The sequence below is a fragment of the Ammodytes marinus genome (genome assembly GCF_949987685.1).
Source record: "Ammodytes marinus genome assembly, chromosome: 22".
Taxonomy (NCBI): Eukaryota; Metazoa; Chordata; class Actinopteri; order Uranoscopiformes; family Ammodytidae; genus Ammodytes; species Ammodytes marinus.
Window position 1 is genome coordinate 16085816 of NC_137226.1, and position 20284 is coordinate 16106099.

At 41.2% G+C, this 20284-nt stretch overlaps 1 protein-coding gene across 1 annotated transcript in view; it reads right to left on the bottom strand.

Moving 5' to 3' along the window:
• Nucleotides 1-20284, bottom strand: part of LOC307268217 (chemokine-like protein TAFA-2) — a 67371-nt gene that overhangs the window by 9567 nt on the left and 37520 nt on the right. Inside the window, exon 2 of the mRNA XM_080050764.1 lies at nt 8178-8281. Within this exon, the coding sequence (XP_079906890.1) occupies nt 8178-8280 (103 nt within the window). The 5' untranslated portion in view covers nt 8281. The remainder of the gene's footprint in view (nt 1-8177; nt 8282-20284) is intronic.

A 20284-nucleotide genomic window follows, 5' to 3' on the forward strand; every position in this document is an offset into this window, starting at 1 on the left:
GCAGTGAAGCATCCAATTAGAGTCTGGCATTGTAAGCATCATTAAGAACATTGTTTTAAAAAGGGTAACTTTTAAAATGTATAATAACTCAAGCATGAGATGTTATTGATTGTGGGTGATTTCCCATGACAAGCAGCAGCCCTTTCAAAAAAAAATCACATTTGTGAATGGGAAAGTGCAGTACTGCAGTATTTTGAGCCAATTTCAAGATCACGCTCAATTGTCTGAATTATTTAGAGCCTGGGCTGCTCCATTCTCTATTAATTGCATGTGACATTTTCTGAGGTGTCTTTCTGCTGAGGTACTCACTGCTACTCCAATAAACAGTTCCTGTATTAAACAAGTCTGACGTGAAAACTTTCGTTACTGTTGGCATAATGGCAGCTCAACTAGACCCAGCTAATCACAATTTCACTTTCGCAGGATATACTGTATCAGTGGATAGCAACACTCTCCAGCTGCTGTAACAAGCAGCTACATAGACTACCAGTGATGGAATCAGCTGCTCTGCTAACACTGAAGGATATTAAACCAAAACACAAAGATGTTCAGCAACTGTTGAGCATCACAATACCTTTATGAGATCTGCCTGTTACCTTTTAATATTTAGAGGTGATAAATGCATCAAAATGAACTGGAAATCCATTATTTCCCGCACCATATGTTTTTCTCCCCCTACAGTTTTGGGAATACTTATTGTCTGTGTTGGATAGCATCAAACATTCCACTGATGGCTGCTGCTTGAATATGCGAGCAGACAGAATGGACAGTAAGTCAAATGTATAAAGACAGAAAAGGGAAGGGAAGTTCCAGGTTGATGATTATACACTCAAGCTTTGATCGTGCGTGGTCTTCAACAGCCCCCACCCTTCCTCTTATACTTACAGATGCTTATGACCCAAACAAGAGAAGATGATATAAAAGACAAATACACAGAGGGCCGAGCAGCTTTAGATGTTAGTGAAGTGCTGCCAGTACCTCTCTAAAGGACATGCTTCACACTACTGAGCAGCTGTGGTTTTTCTGACCGGATTTGGAGTTCTACTTGGATGCTCTCTCAGCTTTCACCGCCAGCAGATACAGAGAAAAGCCTTTCACTTGGGAATCCTTGCGTCCTCCCAGAGTCAAGCTTTAAACCTGCTGTGCTACCGCTGTGACGGAGAGGATTCCTCCAGCCCTGGACACGCTGCTGCTGCCTGGCTTGTGTTTCAAAGACAAGCATATTGCAATTGCAATTTAAATGGCGGATAGGATTTAGGGGCATTATGTTGACCAAATAGTTAAGAAACATACCATTTTTGATTCAGGCTGGAGATCTTTGTTCCATATTGTTTTCCTTTTTAACCATTCCCAATTTGTTTGATTGGTTTTGCTTTCCTCAGACAAGTATTTTAGTCTTGCCTGCCTGGGGTTCTCCCGATGGTATGGGTTGGTCTGTTGTGGTGCTTTTCCACTGCGTGGTATCAGCTCAACTCGCCTCGACTCAACTTGCATTTTCGCAGTCCACTGACTTTTTGTCTGTTGTCACAATCATGCTGCAAGTCAACACATCCCTCGTGCTGTAAAACCACATCACTTTGTTTAAGTTACGATGAAGTTTCACTTGGATCCTGAGAACCAACCAAATGTGAACTCACAACTCTTGATGCTGACTATCTGAAACTATCATATTTTTACCAGGTATTTGTAGGCCTGTCACGATAACAAATTTTGCTGGGCGATCAATTGACCCAAAATATTTTGCGATAAACGATAATATTGCCGTTTTAAGACCATTTTCAACTAATATAATGATACTTGCATAATGATGCAAGTACACCCTTTCAAAGATCAATACCAGGGCACCAGACAAACTTGTTTTACTAGTTGCACTAGCGCCCCTAACTCAAAATGTTAAGGGGCACATTAAATGGACCTTGAACGCATCTATTCACATTTTCCCAATTTTAACTATATTAGGCCTACTGATATAGTATTGCCAGCATGTTTTGGAAAACACTGACAACAGATTGTACAGATCATACAGTTCAATGGCCCTCATTTATCAATTTTGCGTGGAAACTGGTGCAGATTCTGGCGCAAATACCTCCCTACGCCAGGTATCGCGTGGGATTTATCAAACAGGCGTATCTCGCCAATCTCAGCGTACGCCAGGCCATTATTGATAAATGCGGCGGTTGAAAACTAGTGTATCACGCCCCTATATTTTCTCAGTTTAGAGGCCTCGCCCAGAGGTTTTACGACATGGATATGCGCAATACGGCACTTCCCTGAAGTAGAAATTGACAGAATAACAGCGAAAGTAGAAAAAAAAAGAGTTTCATTTCGGAGCATTAGCCTACAAGCAGCATCAAAGAACGACAGAAGGCAGCAGTTAGGAAGGAAATAACTGCTGCGGTCAACAGCGTTGGTGTTGACTCAAAATCACCACTAAAAAAAGCGTGTTGCTGTTCTGAAATGCAACCAACTGGGGGTGCGGGGCTGCGGGCATAATATGGAGAAAAAGACGCACCAACTGTCCGATAATGGTCCCCATAAAATAAATACACGTCTGCAGAGATTTGAATGATTAGAATGTATTGGCCCTTTTAGATAGCACTATTCAAAAGGGTTTTAAAAACTAAAAATAACACATTTAGCGTTTTACTGTATGACAGCATGCGCTTGGCACGAGTGGTCAGCCCGGCCGTCAGCTGCACAAGCCGACCCGGCAGCGATCAGCTGTGAGAGCGCCCACCGTCCTGCTCCACCAGCAGATAGGAACAACGTGCCGGTTAACGGTGGAAATAAATCGCTCGCTTTAGCATTAATGACACATTAAAAGAGGAACTAACATCTACAAAGTGCGTCAAATAAATAAAATGTTAAGCTGAATGTTGTGCCGTGTATTTTTTTGTATCATAAAGAGCAGTGTATGTCTACTACATATTTAATACTTAGGCTAACATTTTGAATGAATGCAGCCCCCGTGCCTCAGTGTCCCCCCAGCTGCTCCAAGACGGAGACAACTGCCCTTACGCAGTCCCATGCAGCCCTAAGTGGCCGGTGTGCGCACTATTGAATCAGCTCTCCTACTCAGTTGCACACCATAAGCTGCTCATTTTTAAGTGATTCATATATTTATTTCGGTCATATTTGCACTGCATTTGTATTATCTTCTAATAATTGTCCAACAAAGTCATCGGCTACCCGGCACAGCCTGCACTGCGAGTGCAAGCTGTTTTCAAATTTGCGTACACGAGCTGAGAGCTGGCGTGGGATTTGAGCGTACCCTACGCTCACGTCCATATTGATAAATGCCGAGATTTGCGTGGAAGTGTACGTACACCCATTTTTCTGGTCTACGCAAGATTGATAAATGAGGGCCATTGTGTTTTTGATTTTGCATCGCCATGTGAAATCCTTCAGACATTCCTTTAGGAAAAGGGATTTTTTTTAACCAATTTTCACCACAACCCCTTCCTCTTCCGAGCCCTGCCTCTGCTGACTCCTCTCTAAGGAAAATAGTTATTGGCCCAAAAGTAACTATAGTAGCTAGATGACATATTCAGCTAATTTGCATAATATGCTATTCTGAAAGAGGGAAAAATGATAAAAAAAATGCTGACCAGGCAGGTAGTAAAATTAACTAAAATTAACTAGGCCTATTCACATTTACAAGCTCACTTTACATATGTTCTTTGTTGCCATATAAATATAAGGTTAACTTTATTATAATATATTTATCTGGCTGCTGCAGGTGTCGGGGGGAAGCTATAGACTGGCCATATGAATGAGGGCTGTCAGCAGTGAGGAGGATACGCCAGCCGTTGCTACTCTGCTCACATGAGCATGGTTAAGAAAAAGTTGCTAGATAGTTGCTGGTCTTTAACAGCCTTATCGCTATGGCGAAACTTCGGCAAATATAGCGGCAAAGTCGCCAACATGTTTAAGACGTAACTACAGCGAGACACTGCAATGAAAGAAGCCTAGCTGATGTCATCGGCGCAGCTGATCATGTGACTAAGCACTCGCGGACTCTCCCTTCTCTCTCCTCTGTCTCTCTCTCTCTTTTTCACCTTTATATGTCCATGTTTCTCACACACAAAGCGAGAGGGCCGATACACCGGAGTGAAAACTCTTGTCATCAAGTCTCTTTGATAGAGAGAGGCACGAGGAAAACAAACAAGCTGCACATGTAAATTATTGCGCCTGGCAAAAAATTATCGCTCATTTTAATTTATTGTACAATTAATTGATTGACTGCTTATCGGCCTAGGTATTTGTTTATTTTATTGAATCTTTGGAACCACAGTTGCTTTCAGTGGGAAGTGATGGGCCATTTCCCTTTGTGCACTACTGACATTGCTCTGCTTGAGAAGCTTTAATACGTTTGTTCTCTGGAGACTGAGGAAACTGCAAATGATGCACACTTTGTATCATTCACGGAACTGTTGTGAATGATAATGCAATCATTGCATTGCTGTATACACGGCATTCTGTGTAGACATGAATACCATCTCGCGTATGGAGAAATTATCTCTGACGATGAGCCCACTGAGTGTACTTCCCTCTGCGCAAACCTACATAATGAGGTGTAGACATGTTTTGTTAATAATGATGAACTGATTCTACCCTCAAACTATTTGTTACTTTGTTCGTAGCAGTTTAGAGGAGTGACAGATGAGGAGCTGCTTCAGTCAACATACAATCTTTCAGCTACAATTACATCAGTTATACTGAGGCAAACTCGATGTAAACTGTAAAATACTGAGCGTATGAATTGATTATGTTTAACATGGGAGCCCTGCATGTCTCAGACTGCTATTTACTGCTCTCTCAAGGGTGCAAACAATGTTTTGCTCTCTTGGCAAGACCCTTCTTATGCATCATTTGAGTCATTTTTATTACACAGTGTGGACGGTCTAAGGTGCAGTGCAAGCAACAATGTAGGATGCATAAGTCAGATACCGAGGTCATACGCCAGCGAAACATTTCCTATAGTAAGGAAAGCACTTCTCATACTGCAAAGTGAACCTATACTTATTTAGCACTCTTTGCTACATGACCATGATATACTTAATTCCACTCCAAGCTCCCGTCTGGTAACCAGTGTGCTTTGATTCTTGCAAACTGGTTTCCCATTGTGGACACCAAAATGTAAGGCTGTAATGAGTCAGTGAGGACCACCACGCTAGCACAATCTGAATCTCACAATTTGAACACTTTTTTTGGGGGGACCTATGAAGGCACTGTGTCCAGTGACATGCTGCATTCTACAAGTCAGTAGTGTTTTGTGTGCATTCATTTGGTTTTCTCTGCATTTTCCCTGCTTGTTGTTGACCACCATTGGCCTGGGAAGTGTGTGCACAAGACAACAAATGACTGCTTAATTCCAGCAGAAGACTCTGAAATGCTGTGAATGGCTCAGGCCAGGACATGGTCAACCATACACCAAAGAGCATGTAACTCGGGATTAATGCCAATGGATGGAGTCCTGTCTGACTCTTCTCTCTGCTCTGTTTGCCATCTGGTCAATAAAAGGACAAGCACAAAGTCAGAACACTGGCTGACACTTTTTAAATTTCCACAATCGTAAAGGACAGACTGTGTGTTCTCTTTTCACACATGGGTGATGAAAATAAACCAAATTTACACAACTGTCAGACAGTAGACAGGCACATTTGATGGTGCAAACATGATCCTGTCTTCGCTGACACAAACGGGTTATGAAGTGAAAGCTGCTGTGCCTTAGTAAATCAACTTGTCCCTTTGCTGATATAAACTAAATTGGCCCTGCTTGTCAGAGTAGGCTTAGTTTTCTTCTCCCTCTTATTGTGTTCTGTGGGAAGAAATACATTTTCCCTATTTTGGACGTGTTCAGGGTTCATTTCATCCCTTGGATGATAACAGGTTTACGGCTACAGAAATAACACTCGGGGGAAATTAGAGGGGGGGGGGGGCTGCGGTGGTTATCGCAGGGAAAATTGAATGTGTGCAGGATTATTCTGATCCACTTCCTTCTGAAATGATGAGCGCCTTGAGTGGCGATCGCTGCCAATCAAAACTTCACCCATCAAAGTGCCGCGCTCCCATCTAATTGGTCGGCAAATAGAGGAGAGGCATGCACACTCACAAATGGATGTGATGGTCTACCCGCCATCAGCACTGCATGTACACCTCCAATTACCTGAGGCTGTATATTGTCAGTGGGACTCCCAGTGATGAAATGTGGATTGGCCTCTACTTCTAATGTTGCTGAGTTGCCATAATTGATCTCACCGGGTTACCAGTGACGACTCCACAACACTTTTAATGAAGCAAGAGGGGACGCATTTGACTAGTTTCAAAATAGCTGTTTTAATCCAATTACTTGCCTATTTACTACTGTCACATTTCATCTGTGATGCTGTGTGGTGAGAACTTTCTTTCTGTACATGTCACAAGAGAAGGCACTTACATGTGTGAGTCTTCCATGGACACCCAACAAGAGTGTGGACAGAGAAGGGTTTGTTTGTCCACACTCCGAGGAGAACTTTAACATGAGCCCGCCTGGCTGAAATAGTTTTAAAATGGTGGGACGTGTTCATCTTAACAATGCCTGAGCAGTGCTCTCACTTTTTGAATCATTTTAATTATATAATGGGATAAGAAACAATGCAACAGATGAACACTGACTTTCATCAGATTCCTTCTATTTTTTCCTTTCTTCGTTCTATAAACATCGGTTGGTAGATTCCTGCCATTCAAACCTTTCCAGTTCCCTATATCCACTGGAATGAGTATCTTAAAGGGTGAATCCGATTTTTTTACACATCGGTATCAGCTCGGCAGTGACGAAGAGTATGACTGTGAGACATTGTTCTCTAGCTCTGGAGAACCCTTGATGATCATTAAGGATGTCTCATCTCGGGCATGAAGAACAAATTTTTCATGGTATACTGTAGTTAGCATGCATTAAAAGTAGAGTTTTGACAGATGAAGGCATTTTCCAGACAGGGAGAACAAAAAGCACATACACAGTATATACTGTATGAAGTGATGTGAAGTATGCAATGTGCCTGTGGAGGCATTTGTGTGTTTTCTTGCACAATCCTGTATGTGAAGAATAAAACTCTAGTATCTTGAATCTAATATACTTTACTATAACAAAATGTAACCCTTTTGAGGACTAGAAATGTGATCAATCTAGAGAAATATGGGATGAAAGATTTTTTTTTGCTAAAAGTGTTTTTCAGATCATCTGTTTGTTCTTAGGAGATTCCTCTAACATTAATAAAGTGCAACACCTACCCACTGAATACCCCTTTAAAAACAATCGCTTTGAAAATGGTTGGATTGATTAAGGCTCCTGAATCATTTTAATTTTGTTTGCCTCTTCTGATAAAAGGGATTCAAAGGATTAGGAATTAATTATAAAATAAAACAAGCAATTGACAACAAGTCTATCACTACTTTATGATTTTTGTACCTCCCCTGCGGCATATACAGCCCAGATACCACTCATTTAAACAGAAGGTGTACATCTTTAAAGAGGTCACAAATATACTGTATGTTTTCCATTTAAAAAGTCTCAGTGTTTTACTAAGACAGCTGGGCACTGTAGTTGTAATCAAACATTTCTCAAACAGGAGTAATTGGTGCGTTTGTTGGGGAATTTCTTTCGTCATAGGTTAATTCACGTTTGTTGCTTTAGTGAGTATGTGTGTAGTAATGAAGGAACATGTCACCCAGTGCAAAGGTGCAGCTCATGGATATGTGTTTGATAGTTTATGAGAAAGGACTACCGGGTTTGTTGGCAATGATAAAAATACAGAATATCATCAACAGCCGTATCCTTTCACACAATAAAAGTAATGTATTATATAAAGAAAAATATCAGCATTTTTATCATGTTTGTTTGATATAAGGCAGCAGGATCAACGTAGTCTCTCGAATCATCTGCTAATAATGCTACTCATCCAATCAGTTACTACAGCAACTTTGGAAAATTCTTGAGTGGTATCATGAATATATTTAGGTTCTGATTCCACGAGGATAAGCACAAAAACCGAAGCAGCAGACAATGGTTTTAACCTTTTGTCAGTTTGCCTCATTGAAATAAGCATTGATTTGATCAGAGACAAGTGTCCAATTGACTAAGAACATGAGAAAAGACTTGTGTGGTGCAACCAAATGTTGACATTGTGTGCACTGACCTTTAGCTCCTTCCGTTGGTACGGTCATCTCCCAGACACTGATCACAAGCACCATTACAAGTAGAGCCCCTCTACTTCCGATCTGCGTGTAACGCTCACTCATCCTGGGACAAAAACAGAGGAGTGTTAGCATTAGTAGGGCATTTCTCACGGCTGTAATTTTGACCTATTTTAAGTATGGCAATGCACATATTTCTTTTAGAGCAGCCTACATGACCCATATTCAGCAGGTTAGCACCAAACATTAATTTATTTACATTTCCATGCCAATATTAACATCTCTATTGAACACCACTCTGCCGTTTTGCGGTATAAAGGCTTTTGCACACCGGGCGCGTTTTATTCGTTCGATTAATTTGCGCGTTATTAATACTTACCGAACGTATACAGAGTCAATACAAGCTTCCACATCAGCGCCGTAATTTTGTTTTGCGAATTTGCAGCTTTTATTTTTTCGAACTGAGTTCGATTTTCCTAAGACGTCGCTTCCGATAGTGAGACGCGTCAAAATGCACATTCCAAATTATTTGCTTTTTCGTGCCGTTTATTTGTGTCGCGCCCGGTGTGCAACTGCCTTAAGCTTTCTGGTTGGGTTTGAAGGTGATTGTATGGCACAGAACATAAAGATAGCGCTTTTCCACTGAATCACATTTTTAACCCCAAAATAACTTAGCTTGCTCGATGGACCGCTTTCCCCCAACGGGCTTTACATTGTTTACCTCTCATTCAACTAGACACTCATACAACAATGGCAGCAGGAGCGATTTGAGTTTAAATTTTTTGCCTATGGATCGCACCGCCTACCCCTTTGACCCAGTGGACAACATCTCTACCTGCTTAGATACACCACATGCAAATTTGGTCTTATCGAGAAGACATATAGGCTCTTATCCTTCTACTTGCTTTTGAAAACAAACTAAAGCTGTGAATGTGCCCTAGACTACTGTCTCCAAATCCTCTCTTTCTCCCCCCGCCCCCCTATCAGGAGGTTCTTCCAGCAGCAACATGAACTGAAGGTAAAGACCCTGAGTTGCCCCGACAGGCTTCAGTAAAGCCTCTCTAGGCTCTACAGCGTAGAGGAAGAGTGTGCAGGCCGCAGTGGCAAATCCATCCTTCAACAGTGCCCTTTTCCTCTGCATTCTCTCTCCCTAATGAAGTGTGGTGGAGCCCAGGCCACACTGCATATTCCATCTGGCACAGTGTGTTTTCATTGACAGACAACTATCAGATTTCAAACGGGGGATGCAGGAGCGGTTTGGGTAATTACTGGAAGAGGCACGGTATCGTATGGCGTGAGCGTACAATGTTACAAGCTGCGTTTACGCCTTATTTACCGCCTCCCACCTCTTATCTGCCTGCCTCATTGACATATGGATTGGATAAACCTCGTTGGGTTTCTCAGATTATTTGTGTAATTAAGTTTATTTTGGCAAAGCGAACATGACCTTTTGTCAATTTTTCTTTATACCTCCCAGTGTCGTTCAGAAATTAGACTCGGCCATTGTGTCGAAAAAGCACAGACGGGCCTCCAGATTTATAAATAGGATCTTTATCATCAAGACATGCAGGCAACGATTACATTCACACATGGGAAACAGTTTGTCATATGTGCGCGGCTCTACCTGATGCAAATATACAAACACCTTGTCCACCATGTTGTTGTTTTTTTAATTTACTGAGAATATACTGTACATCAAATTAATATTAAATATTGGACAATTTTAAATTGTTAAAAGCGTTATGCTATTTTAAACTCCAATCCATTAATTTTCTGGTTTCAATCCACTGTACACATTTGACAGCTGTATATACCAGTTACGTTTCAGATTAAATATGTTAATACATGTTAGTCTATCAATTTATAATTTGTCAGAATTCATTTTATACAATTTTATACAATCTGTATACAATTTTATACAGCATTGTCAAAGATTCATATTCCCAACATTAACACAAAATGTTGAGATAAGCTCCATCTTGACCAAATACAACAGTAAAATGCTGCTTGTACAATTAGGCATCATTAACGATCCAGCATTATATGATAATATACACTCTTCAGTAGTAGTAATAGTATTTTATACTTTTATTGGACATCGAAATTTGTGGGACTCCAAAATTGTGGGACTGTTCCCTTAACAAACAGAAAACTATTTTTTTGTGGGGAAGTGTAGTGAGAAGGATGGACAGTAAAATGTGAAAAAGATAAGTAGGAGAGAGGTTGACAGAAAAGAAAAGATGCTGCAGTGCTAAAACTTGAAGGTCTCAATTATGTGGGTCTTTGAAGCTAACATAAGCTGAAGCAGCTACAAATCGAAGCAGTTGACTTATTTACTTTGATGCCTGATATTCGACATTTCCCCTAACGCTAGCTGGGCATGCTGGAAATATCAGAACATCATGCCATTTTAGCCACATTTCAAAAAATATTAAAACTACAACAGGATGCCCCCAATTGATCTTATATGGTTTCCTGGTTTACCTAGGGGGCAAAACCCCTTTTTTTGGAAAAACAGAAATGGAGCGTTGTAAAAGGTTGTTCACCAGAAATGATACCCAGGACCTTCCAGGATCCCAACCTGTGTGGACAACCTGGTCAACTAGCTGCTGGAAAGCTACAGGGGGCCGACATAGAGCAAATCAGAACCACCGTTTAAGTGAATGGGGATGGGCTAATGGGGAATTTTTTGAACTTATAGATATCATTATGAAACTTTGCAAGTTGATTACTGACATTAAAACAACAACTTCTTGTATTACAGTATTTTCCAAAAAGTTTGAATAAATATGAAAAATCATCAATATCTTACTAATGATGCGTAAATTTGCATATCTGCAAAGCCCCAAAATCTAGATGTTGGACAAAAGCAGAGTCAATTTGTTTTTAAATTTTGAAAACAAAACAAGTGTCCAACTGCCTGAAGCTTTTCCTAATCACAGTTCAAATTTGATCAATAACCCATAGAAAATGAATTTTTTACACTGTTTTTTCCAAGGGAATGTCTAGCCGTTTCCTAAAATACCAGCTGGAGACTCCAAAAGGACACTTTTGGTCCATAGCACATGAAATGTAACTGTGTAAAAAATGTATTTTCTATGGGTTATTGATCAAATTTGAACTGTGATTAGGAAAGGCTTCAGGCAGTTGGACACTTGTTTTGTTTTCAAAATTTAAAAACAAATTGACTTTGTTTTCTTCCAACATCTAGATTTTGGGGCTTTGCAGATATGCAAATGTACGCATCATTAGTAAGATATTGATGATTTTTCATATTTATTTAAAATTTTTCGAATATACTGTAAAACAAAAAGTTTTTGTTTTAATGTCAGTAATCAACTGGCAAAGTTTCATAATGATATCTATAAGTTCAAAAAATTCCCCATTAGCCCATCCCCATTCACCCCCATTCACTTAAACAGTGGTTCTGATTTGCTATGTCGGCCCGCTGTAGCTTTCCAGCAGCTTGTTGACAAGGTTGTCCACCCAGGTTGTGATCGTGGAAGGTCCTAGATGTCATTTTTGGTGAACAATCTTTTACAACGCTCCATGTCCATAAAATCACTTTGCCCCCTGGGTAGTTAGTTTTTCCATATTTGAAAGGGTGTAAACATTCCACCCAGGCCGAGATTGCCAGCTTCTTTACACTTAGCAGGGAATTCAAGTTAGCTGGAGAGACACGTGGATTTGGCTCAAATTGGAAGGTAATGTAATAGTGAGGTTTATATATTTGCTCAAATGGACCTCAAACTGTACACCTAGGTATTTGCACTAGACTGGTGGGTGTTAATGTTCACTTTCATGTTGACACTGCTTAGACGAAGATTTGGAGGCTGGTTTTAAATGGTGGCCAGTCGATTCAATTCACTGTAGTGTGTGTGTGTGTGTGTGTGTGTGTGTGTGTGTGTGTGTGTGTGTGTGTGTGTGTGTGTGTGTGTGTGTGTGTGTGTGTGTGTGTGTGTGTGTGTGTGTGTGTGTGTGTGTGTGTGTGTGTGTGTGTGTGTGTGTGTGTGTGTGTGGTGGGGGTGGGGGGGTCACTGGCGACGCAGTGCGGTGCAGTTACACTACAGCCTCATTTGTTGGCTGCTGTCTCAGGGTGCAATTCTATAAATGACATCTCATTGTCCCTGAATGTGCTGTGTTGTCATTGGTGCGGCGGTGTGCTCGGCGGAGCGAGTCGCTGAAGATTTGTTACAGTTTGATGCAATTTTGCACCTTGACCTCAAAGTGGATGTCTTAAAGAACATTGGAGAGATACAAAAATGCTTCTGCATGAATTCAAACTACCTGCTGCTTGGGTTGTCAACATATTTTTCTTTGTAGTACATGTCTGTTTAGCTGCACTCGTTTTGCTTAATACAACACAACACAGCAATTAAAATAGACAATGATATAAAATCACACAATATCAATACAACTAAAACAAACAGCAATAAACTACAAAATCAGCCAAATAAAATAACAGTGAATAAATAAAACCACGTCAAACAAACAATAGTAACTGATATTGATCCAAAAGCGCCCTTACTGAAGATTTAAATGGGATTCATTAATTGTTTTTTAAGTACATTTTTTAAATAAAGTCTGCTTTTGGTGTGTCTGATGCTGTTGAGCTTATTCCAAGCAGGAGAAGCCCTATAGAGAACGGTTCTCATCATTACATTTGTTTGTGGACTTAACGTGTGATATGACCATGACAGAAACCTGTGTAGACGAGGTGTTTACAAAGGAAGTGTGGTGCATTGTTCCAAATAACAATATGCATGAATAGCAGTTAACAGAGTAGCTTCTTACTCCTGCAAGGGGAGTGACACATTTGAATCTTACACTGTATGAAGCCTTTGGATTCCTGTTATTCAAAAATATTCGTATGAAACTTTTCTGATTATCTGCTTACGATTAGGTAAGGTTAGGAATAATGCATTAAACTACTTGGTTTATTATTACCATGATATAAGATTCCCTAACCTGAACCCACTTTGACCACTTACAGAAAGTTTCATCAGAAAATATAATCTCAAGCGCCATAAAGCTGAATGTGTTTATATTATAAATGGGTGTAATAACTGTAAAGTAAAAGGGCACTTGTAATGAAGGACCCACAGAAAATTATCACCTGCCTCTGCTGTTCCCCTCAGCTCTACAAAGTGTTTAAGCATCTTTTAAGCTAAATCTTTTGGTTTTATGGCCTGCTTTAAGTCCCTTTCCCTGCTCTCACAAACCTTGTTTTTAGCAGCAGCAGGCAGCTATTTGCAGAAAAAAAACAGCCTTGATAAATGCAATGCACTCTACCTGCCCAGCACCAAATGGCAGGCCGATAAAGTTAGTGATTAGCTGGTGAATTTAGCAGGTGAAGAGCATGATATTTCCCTTGGGAGTTTGGCAAGCTCAAAGCGAAGCTCAAAGGACAGGACATATTGGACAAACATTCATCAGGTGGCCAGTAACATGACTCTAAATGAATGCTAATTGTTTCCCTGCGTCTGCTGGATGTGTAATGAGGTAATTATTTGCTAACGTGATCAGCATGACAACTTTATACAGTGACAACATCTCAATTTGTAAAACAATGTAATTAATTAATACCACTTGAATGAATTTGAAAATGAATTGAATTCACCAAGAAGCAATACCCCCACTTCAGTTTTTTCATTATACAAAAATGCTTGCTGAGTGCATCGCTCCAACACTCCCAACATCCCCTTGAATACATTGCATTTATCCATGGGATAAACATACATTGTTTAAATCTACATTGTGTGTATAGGACTGCTTTAGATGGGTTTTTGCTTTGGACAAAAGCCAGCTGTTCTCCCCGTGCCTCCAGTCTTTATGCTAAGATAGGATACCCATGTTCTCACTCCAACGCTGTACTTAATGCGCAGATATGAGTTGGATATCCTCATCTTGCTATCAAAAAGAAAGCAAATCTTTTTCCAAAAAAAGTTAAGCATCATGGGTTTTCTTTGAGCACCCTGTAGAATTACAAAGTATGTTTTAAGTTTTATTTTTTTCAGTTATTTTTGGTATGTTTGAATTGTAACCGTGGACTCTAAATTGCAGGTGTATTACAAAGATTCAAGTCAAGTGTGTGTTTTGGGCAAAAAAACGAACTGAGCGCGTTTTCACAGTCACACCAGCTTTGTTTAGTGCGGTCGAAATGTACGGTGGCCCTGAGAGCTCACAGCACTGCAACTTAAGAAAACACATCCAAGAAGACAAAACACAAGCAAATTAAGAAAACGTCTTCATCAATTTGACAACACATGCGCAGCATTTAGAAAATGCGCAGCAAAGACCACAACACATTACAAAAACGCGCAGCAAAGTTCACAACACAACACATTACAAAAACGCGCAGCAAATTTCACAACAAAACACATTACAAAAACGCGCAGCAAAGACCACAACACAACACATTACAAAAACGCGCAGCAAATTTCACAACAAAACACATTACAAAAACGCGCAGCAAAGTTCACAACAAAACACATTACAAAAATGCGCAGCAAAGTTCACAACAAAACACATTACAAAAAATGCTGCAAATAGGCCGAAACACAACAGAAGTGCTTCCGTAAGTGTTTCCAGAGGACACTTAAAAGTGATGCACATGTCCAGACAGGCTTGTTGTTGACAAGCACCGGATTTCGGATTTTGACCATAGATAGTAGATTTTGACTCGCTGAACTATTTCCGTCAGTGGTGTTGGAAAATTACATAAAAAGTAAGTGTTTTTGATTTAGTTTAACATTGTGATCGCATGATTCAGATATTAGCCTATTGTAGTGATCTGCTGTTAAACATCCGTTAGCCTTTAGCTTTTAATTAGCCTGCCAATTCTAATAACCTGATGAAATAAATACACACGGTTAATTCATTGTGAAACCATAGATTGTGTAACAGCAGATCCGGTGCTTGTCAACAACAAGCCTGTCTGGACGTGTGCATCACTTTTAAGTGTCCTCTGGAAACACTTACGGAAGCACTTCCCTTGTGTTTCGGCCTATTTGCAGGGTTTTTTGGAATGTGTTTTGTTATGAACTTTGCTGCGCGTTTTTATAATGTCTTTTGTTGTGAACTTTGCTGTGCGTTTTTGTAATGTGTTTTGTTGTGAACTTTGCTGCGCGTTTTTGTAATGTGTTGTGTTGTGGTCTTTGCTGCGCGTTTTCTAAATGCTGCGCATGTGTTGTCAAATTGATGAAGATGTTTTCTTAAAGCCACTACGAGTAACATGGCACGTTGGCGTCCCCTTTGGACAAAAGCGGTAGTATTTTTACGACGCCCGCTGTCGCAAAGCTGTTTTCTAGCTCGTGCTAGGCGCGTGAGTGTGAACTGAGAAGGGAGCAATATAGTGCATGTCCGTGTGTTGAAAGTGTGAGGACTCTTTTCGGCTCCGTGAGAGTGGTTTTGACACTGCATGAACTAATGCCAGTCACTGCCACACACACCTGATTGCAATGAGTTGATGCAGCAGTGTCACCTAACTACTCTCTCTCACGGAGCTGAAAGATTACGTGTCCTCACAGAAAGCGAATGAAAGATAGACGGCAGTTAGTATGGATCACGATGAGGTAATGTGTTTATGTTGTTGTAAATAATTACTATTTCAGATAATGGTTATCTGATGATGGTGAAGCAAAGCAAACTTTGTGTTAGTACCAACCGCTCATTCATTTAGAAGTAAACACTGCAGTCTAGTTTCGCTCTCGTGAAATTGTATACACGTTGCTTGGCAACGCCCTCGTCCCCCCCCCCCCCCCCCGTAGCCTATAACACTCTCCCTTTTAGCTTTTCTTCATTGCATTTTCTTTTTTTTCTTTGATGGCTCAGCCCCGTTATCAGTCATTATGACGACAAATAACTGTATCAAACAAGGCTCCCGCTCCCCTTCCCTCACCTGGAGGGATAGGCTTCTCAATTCACGTTGCTGCGCCACACTGAAATCTGCGACCAATACGGATATGTGACCATAGAGCTTGCACGAGCGAACCGAAAATCGGACTGGGTGTGCGACTAGACCAAAAGCAGTAATAAAAATTATTTAAAAACGTCTTTCTTTGCACTGATGGTCTCGTTTGCTGTTAAAGGTGCAGTGTGTAATATGACATCATCAAGAAAGTTCTACAAAGTTCTAGAATGCAACACTCCCTGGGTAACCCCAACCCTTTTGAATATTAACAGAAGCTACAGTGGCCTTCAAGGACAAGAACAATTTAAAATTTTAAACAATGCACCTGATGACATTCCAACTATGACACTTTCAAGATGGCGGCACTAGGCCTTGGTCCAAGATATGCAGAAATATGGACATATATGAGACCCTTTCTAAGGGGAAAAAAAATTAAAAATTTAAAAAAATTCAGCTATTATGCACTAAATTAAATGTACTTATGGATATTATAATTACTTTCTACAAAATCTGCTAGGAAATAAAACCCAAAATTCTACACACTGCAGGTTTAAAGGTAATTTATGATTATCAGAGGAAACATGAGGCTGTTTAAAAGATATTTAAATGTTACTCGTAGCCGCTTTAATTTGCTTGTGTTTTGTCTTCTTGCATGTGTTTTCATAAATTGCAGTGCTGTGAGCTCTCAGGGCCACCGTAGAAACGAACCCTGGAGCATTTAAGCCCTTGGTGTGGTTCATTTGGGTTGGTTTGAACACAGTCCCAGACTCTGGTGCAAACTAAACAACTGGACTCTGCTTGAAAGAGGCGGTCTGGGGCAGGTGAACTCTGGAGAGCATTCTCACTGGTGTGAACCCTATCCGCTAATCCCAGGAAGTTTAGTATTTTTGCATAATTTCATCGTCTTTTGCGGAATGAAATGCATGTGTTATTAAGTTATGTAGCACATGTTGTCAAAGCATACGTATTATATATACAGTATTGTAACGTGGGCTGACAATAGGAAAGTAACACTACAGTTAATAGATTATGGCTGTTACAATATGGGCTCCACATTAAGCATGAAAATAATCGGCTGATGCTCTGGGATGAAGGCGATATTAGAATTTGCAAGCGATTCGTATTTTTACTCGCCAAACCGTCTGACAGAATTTCCGTGCACGTGACTTTTGTTTACAATATAGTCTATTTGAGTTTTGCTTCTGTGAATGTGAACCAAACCATCTAGAAAACTAAACAATGTATTCACTCTCAACTAGTGCACACCAAAGAAGCGGACTGGGTGTGAACACAACCTTAGACACTGTCCACAACGGCATAGTGCATGTATTATGTATACCTTTTGTAGCAGAATAGGCCCTGAAGTAAAACACATAATGTATGCAGATGATTGCCATAAGCATGAAAAATTAACTGCATTTTGGAGTTTGGAGAGGAGATGAAAAACAAACACTAAAAAAACTGAAGCTCAAATGAAAAGTTTAATTATCCTCTGATTGTCTGAGGTGCTTTCTTTATTTTATTCGCCTGCAGAAACTGAACGTTTCCTTATCTACAGTATATTGTGTGCAGCACTTGAGGACACTTTCAAATGCAAATGAACACCTTTTATTGAGGCATAATGTATATTCGTTTCACTGGTGCCACCTCGGTAGTTCTCCTAGATTTGTGTGCTCAAATGTATCCAGAGATTGGACTTTTATCCCTTTGTTATGAGTCGGCTCTGCTGTGCGGCGTATATGCCTGCGGTGTAGATCAACGGATTTCCTTTCAAGGGTACAAAGTGAATTTGTTTAAAACTGAACGAGGCAAGAAATCTCCAGCTCTGACCAAAACTGTGATGGTCTCAGCCGTTTCGTCCCACCCTCCAACCTCCGTCCTCTCCGTGAAACAAATTGAATGGCAGCAGACCAATGAGTCGCCTTTAAAAAGACTCCGCTCAAGGCTCGACCTTGGCAAGCATACCCACTCACTGAGGAGTGTCACTCCTAAAAGACTTCCACACATATGCAAAGACTAATACATCTTACTGTATAACAGCCACAGCATATTCCCACCTCAATTACAGCAAAAGAAATAGTTGCATTTGTTAACTGCAGTAATGTTGCCAAGCTTCCCTCTGATGTACTGTAGCAGTAATGTCCCTGCACGACAAACACCTCAATACACCCATCCAATAACTCAACATTAATTATGAACAAAGCAAATTAAACCCCCTTCTTTATGAATTTATATTAATAATGCAAATGCATTCATTTCCTTTTCACAATGTTTTCTATTGGAGGTACAGGTAGAGTGTAAATTAAATTAACGTTATGAAGCAGCTTCAGTTTTTCGCTCAAGGTTTTTCATCTGCTGAAAAGAATAAAAAATGCAATAGAAAAGTTTTGACAGGGTAAAGTGCAGCGCTGCTCAGATTCTACTATTACTTTATTGCTGTCGATGGAGAAATAACATTTGGTTTACTCTTGCCTAGAGACAAAGTGAACAACTCCAGGGCTCAACACTGTGAGGAAACGGAAGGTTCTCCGTGAGAATGGTGACTGATTCCCTCACTGCAATCTGGTGTGTGGCACTGATTGGTTGATTGGACCCAGGTGTGAGGAGATGATATATGCCCTGAGATCCCAGTGCTCTGTGCTGCTCATTATCTCACCTTAAGAGGTAGTGAGAGGTTGTGTCAAAGTGCTCTCTGTGTTAAGTTTTTCTAGTCTTCTGTTTTACTTGTGTGTTTCCGTTCAGCTGCTTGGCAGCGGTGGTTTAGTTTGTGCTTTAGTTTTTCTATATTAAAAGGTAGCCTGTGTGGCCCTTTCTAGTCTTGTGCTTTTTGTTTTCTCCCCCTCCCCTTCTTCGCGTTAGCGATTTAGTGGTTATCCCTCCGGGGATAACTTTAAGACACCCTTTGGTCCGCACCTGTGTCCCAAACCCCCCCCCCAGTCCTCACAGAATGAGCAGCCCAATGCAGGGCACAGCGGACCCCACTAGTGCTGACAGTTTAGAGGTCCATAGGCAGGCAATTTCTGCTCAAGGAGCCATGTTGGGCTCACACGACCAAACCCTACGTGCCATTGTAGAGCAACAGGCCTCGCAGGACTGCATGCTTCGGGAGATACTGGCCCGTTTACAGCCACCTGGGCCAACCCCTACCCAAGCACAAGCACCTCCAGTTCCACCCCATGACCCTTTTGTAGGCCAGGAGACCAAGCTGGCAACCCCAGCCCGCTATGACGGGCATCCAGGGAGGTGTAAGGGATTTATAACCCAATGCTGTTTAGTTTTTGAGTTACGACCCTCTATGTTTAGCACCGACCGAGCCCGGGTCGCATATATAATATCCCTTCTTTCGGAAAAGGCCCTTTCATGGGCTACAGCCTTGTGGGATAGGCAGACTCCAGCCTGCGCTGACGCGCCCCTCTTCATGGCGGAGATGAGGCGCGTGTTCGACCACGATGTTAGTGGCCACGAAGCAGCCAAACGCCTCCTTAGGTTACGTCAGGGCTCTGCAAGCGTTGCAGAATTTTCAATTAAATTCCGGACTTTAGCTACGCAGTCAGGTTGGAACAGGGAGGCTCTAGTGACCACTTTTAGTCATGCCTTGTCTGAGAGAGTTCAGGATGAGCTCGCTTCCCGTGAGGTTCCAGATTCACTTGAGGATTTAATCTCATTGGCTATTAGAATTGACAACAGAATTCGTGAGCGCAATAGAGAGAGAAAACAAGCGTACACCCACCAGATGTCTGAGGAGTTTAGCATCCCTTGTGAAAGACCTACCCTGCCTGAAGGGTCCCTTAGCAATGATGATCAGGAACCCATGCAAATAGGACACGCACGGCTTACTCCCGTGGAAAGACGGAGGCGTATGAGCAGTGGCGTGTGTCTATACTGTGGGAGTGTGGGTCACTTCATTCGCCAGTGCCCCTCAACGCAGAAACACAATAAGCAGGGAATCAGGGTAGGCGTGTCAGACCTTGGGGAGGTCTTGCAGAGTCGTAATAATTCCCCTCCCGTGGTCAGTAGTTGCACCCCTTTGCCCTTTGAGTTATTATGGGATGGACACTGGCGCGCCTTCTCTGCATTTGTTGATTCAGGAGCAGCAGGTAGTTTTATGGACTCAACCCTGGCCCGAAAGCTCAATTTACCCATTTATGATCTTCCTTGTCCACTCGCAATTAATGCAGCGGATGGGCAACCATTGGG